Source organism: Chaetura pelagica, unplaced genomic scaffold (assembly GCF_000747805.2).
Source record: "Chaetura pelagica isolate M959 unplaced genomic scaffold, ChaPel_1.0 scaffold142, whole genome shotgun sequence".
Classification (NCBI taxonomy): Eukaryota; Metazoa; Chordata; class Aves; order Apodiformes; family Apodidae; genus Chaetura; species Chaetura pelagica.
The window spans coordinates 1,307,822-1,309,699 of NW_009952973.1; the positions used below are offsets into that span (position 1 = coordinate 1,307,822).

Here is a 1,878-nt window from a genome sequence, read left to right on the forward strand (position 1 = left end):
GCCAGCATGGTCTCGCAGTAGCGATGAGCGGCCTGCTTGGCTGTTTGGGGGTGGTCCACGTGCTGCCGCAGGAACTTCTCATAGCGGCTCTCGCTTGCTGCCCCTTCCAGTGCTGCCAGCACCAGGACCAGGCACAGGGTCCAGGCTGCCATGGCCACCTGTGGGGAACGGGGTCAGGGCAATGTGGACTTCTGGGTCCCCAATTAGAAACCCCACTCTGGACCCTTGATTCCTCTACCGATTTCCCCTCCCAGACACCCGGGTCCCTTACAAATCCCTTCTAAATGCGCAGGGACACACAGCAGATACCACCTGGATGCCTGGGTCCCCTACAGAACATCACCTGGGACTCATACAGATCTGCACCCTGCAGAAGCCTGGGTCCCCTATGGAATGCCCCCCAGACCCCTGGGCCCCCTATAGATCCACCCCTTGCCCCAGCACCTGAAGGCCCTACATATCTTCCCTCCCACACTGGGTACTTGGGCTCCTCACAGTCCCCTCCCGCAGACACCCCTACGTATCCCTCACCTGCACCTGTGTGTGTGCCTTGGTTTCCCTGATGGCCTCCGAGTTTCTGGGATCCCTCACACTCCTCCACGCCTCTTTTATGCTGGCCCCAGCTGCACCCAATGGGCAAGGATCCAGGAGGAGGAGGAGCAGGGCAAAGAGCAAGGTCCAGGAGGCACGGCTCCCCAATGTCGCTGCCTCAAGGTCATTAGGTAGTCATTAATGAACCACATGACTGTCTGCGCTCGTCCCCTCAGGTGCCCCCTGCCCATGTCGCCTTGTACCCATGCATCCTGGCCTCTGCCACTTGTCCCATGGGGAGCGGGACACCTGTGGGGCTCTCAAGAAATCCTCCTGAAAGCGACACAGTCCCTGCAGTAAGAACAGCTCAGGCGTCTGACCAAAACCTCACAGACATGGAAGATAGCACAGCCCCATCGCTGTCTGAAGTTGACAAGACCCTGCTCCTGCCAGGCATGGAAGCATTATGGGGACTCTCATCACCACCCCACCACATGCACTGTGCCTTCTCCTGTCCTGGTGTGGGTGGGAAGGGGATGGTGTTCCCAGGAGGATACCTGGTACAGGTCTACATCTGGTACAGGCACCTGTGCCAGCACCTACCCTGCCTGGAGGTCCCTCGTCAGAGGCTGCCATGAGGTCCAGTGGTGACCCCCAACCTGTGGTCCCCTCTTGTCCCAGGGGAGTCCCAGCTGGCCCCGCTCTGTGTGCTCTGGGGGCCAAGCACCTCGCTGACTCCCTGGAGCCCCAGGGGTGCACTGTAAGGCACATGAAGGAGGTTGGGGTGCCCCAGAAAGGAGCTCTGAGGGCCATGGAGGGCTGTGTGGTGGGGTGAGGCTGAGCGAGGCAGTGCAGGGCTCTGTCTGGATCTCAGCAAGAAAGGGCTGAAAACAAACAGCTTAAGAAGAGAAATGCTTTAATAAGGTAGAAGATGAAGACTATAGCCAGAGAGTAAACCTGAATGTTTCAAGTAAATCATAGATGGTGAGTAAATCTGGAGTCAGGCCTGTGCCTGCCCAGGCTGACTATGAAGTGGCCCACGATTTGCTGAAAGTGCAGCAGTCTCAATGGTCAGGATCAGCAGGTAAATTCAGGTGTGAAATCTTCAGTGCAAGGGTGGTGGGACACTGGGACAGGCTGCCCAGGGACGTGCGGGGGCTCCATCCCTGGAGGTGCTCAAGGGCAGCTTGGATGGAGCGCTGAGCAGCCTGTTCCAGCGGGAAGAGCCCCTGCCCATGCAGGGGGGTTGGGTCTCGATGATGTTTTAGGTCTTTTCCAACCCAAAACACGCTGCGATTCTGTGGCTGATGCACACGCAGGGGCACGCGGGGAGCTGCAGCTCGGCCT

General features: G+C 58.7%; 1 protein-coding gene across 1 annotated transcript in view; it reads right to left on the bottom strand.

The window, feature by feature from the left end:
- LOC104387259 (ribonuclease CL2-like) overlaps nt 1-152 on the bottom strand; it is an 827-nt gene extending 675 nt beyond the window's left edge. Inside the window, exon 1 of the mRNA XM_009995978.1 lies at nt 2-152. Coding sequence (XP_009994280.1) covers nt 2-152 — 151 coding nt within the window. The remainder of the gene's footprint in view (nt 1) is intronic.
- Nucleotides 153-1,878: the final 1,726 nt, after the last annotated feature.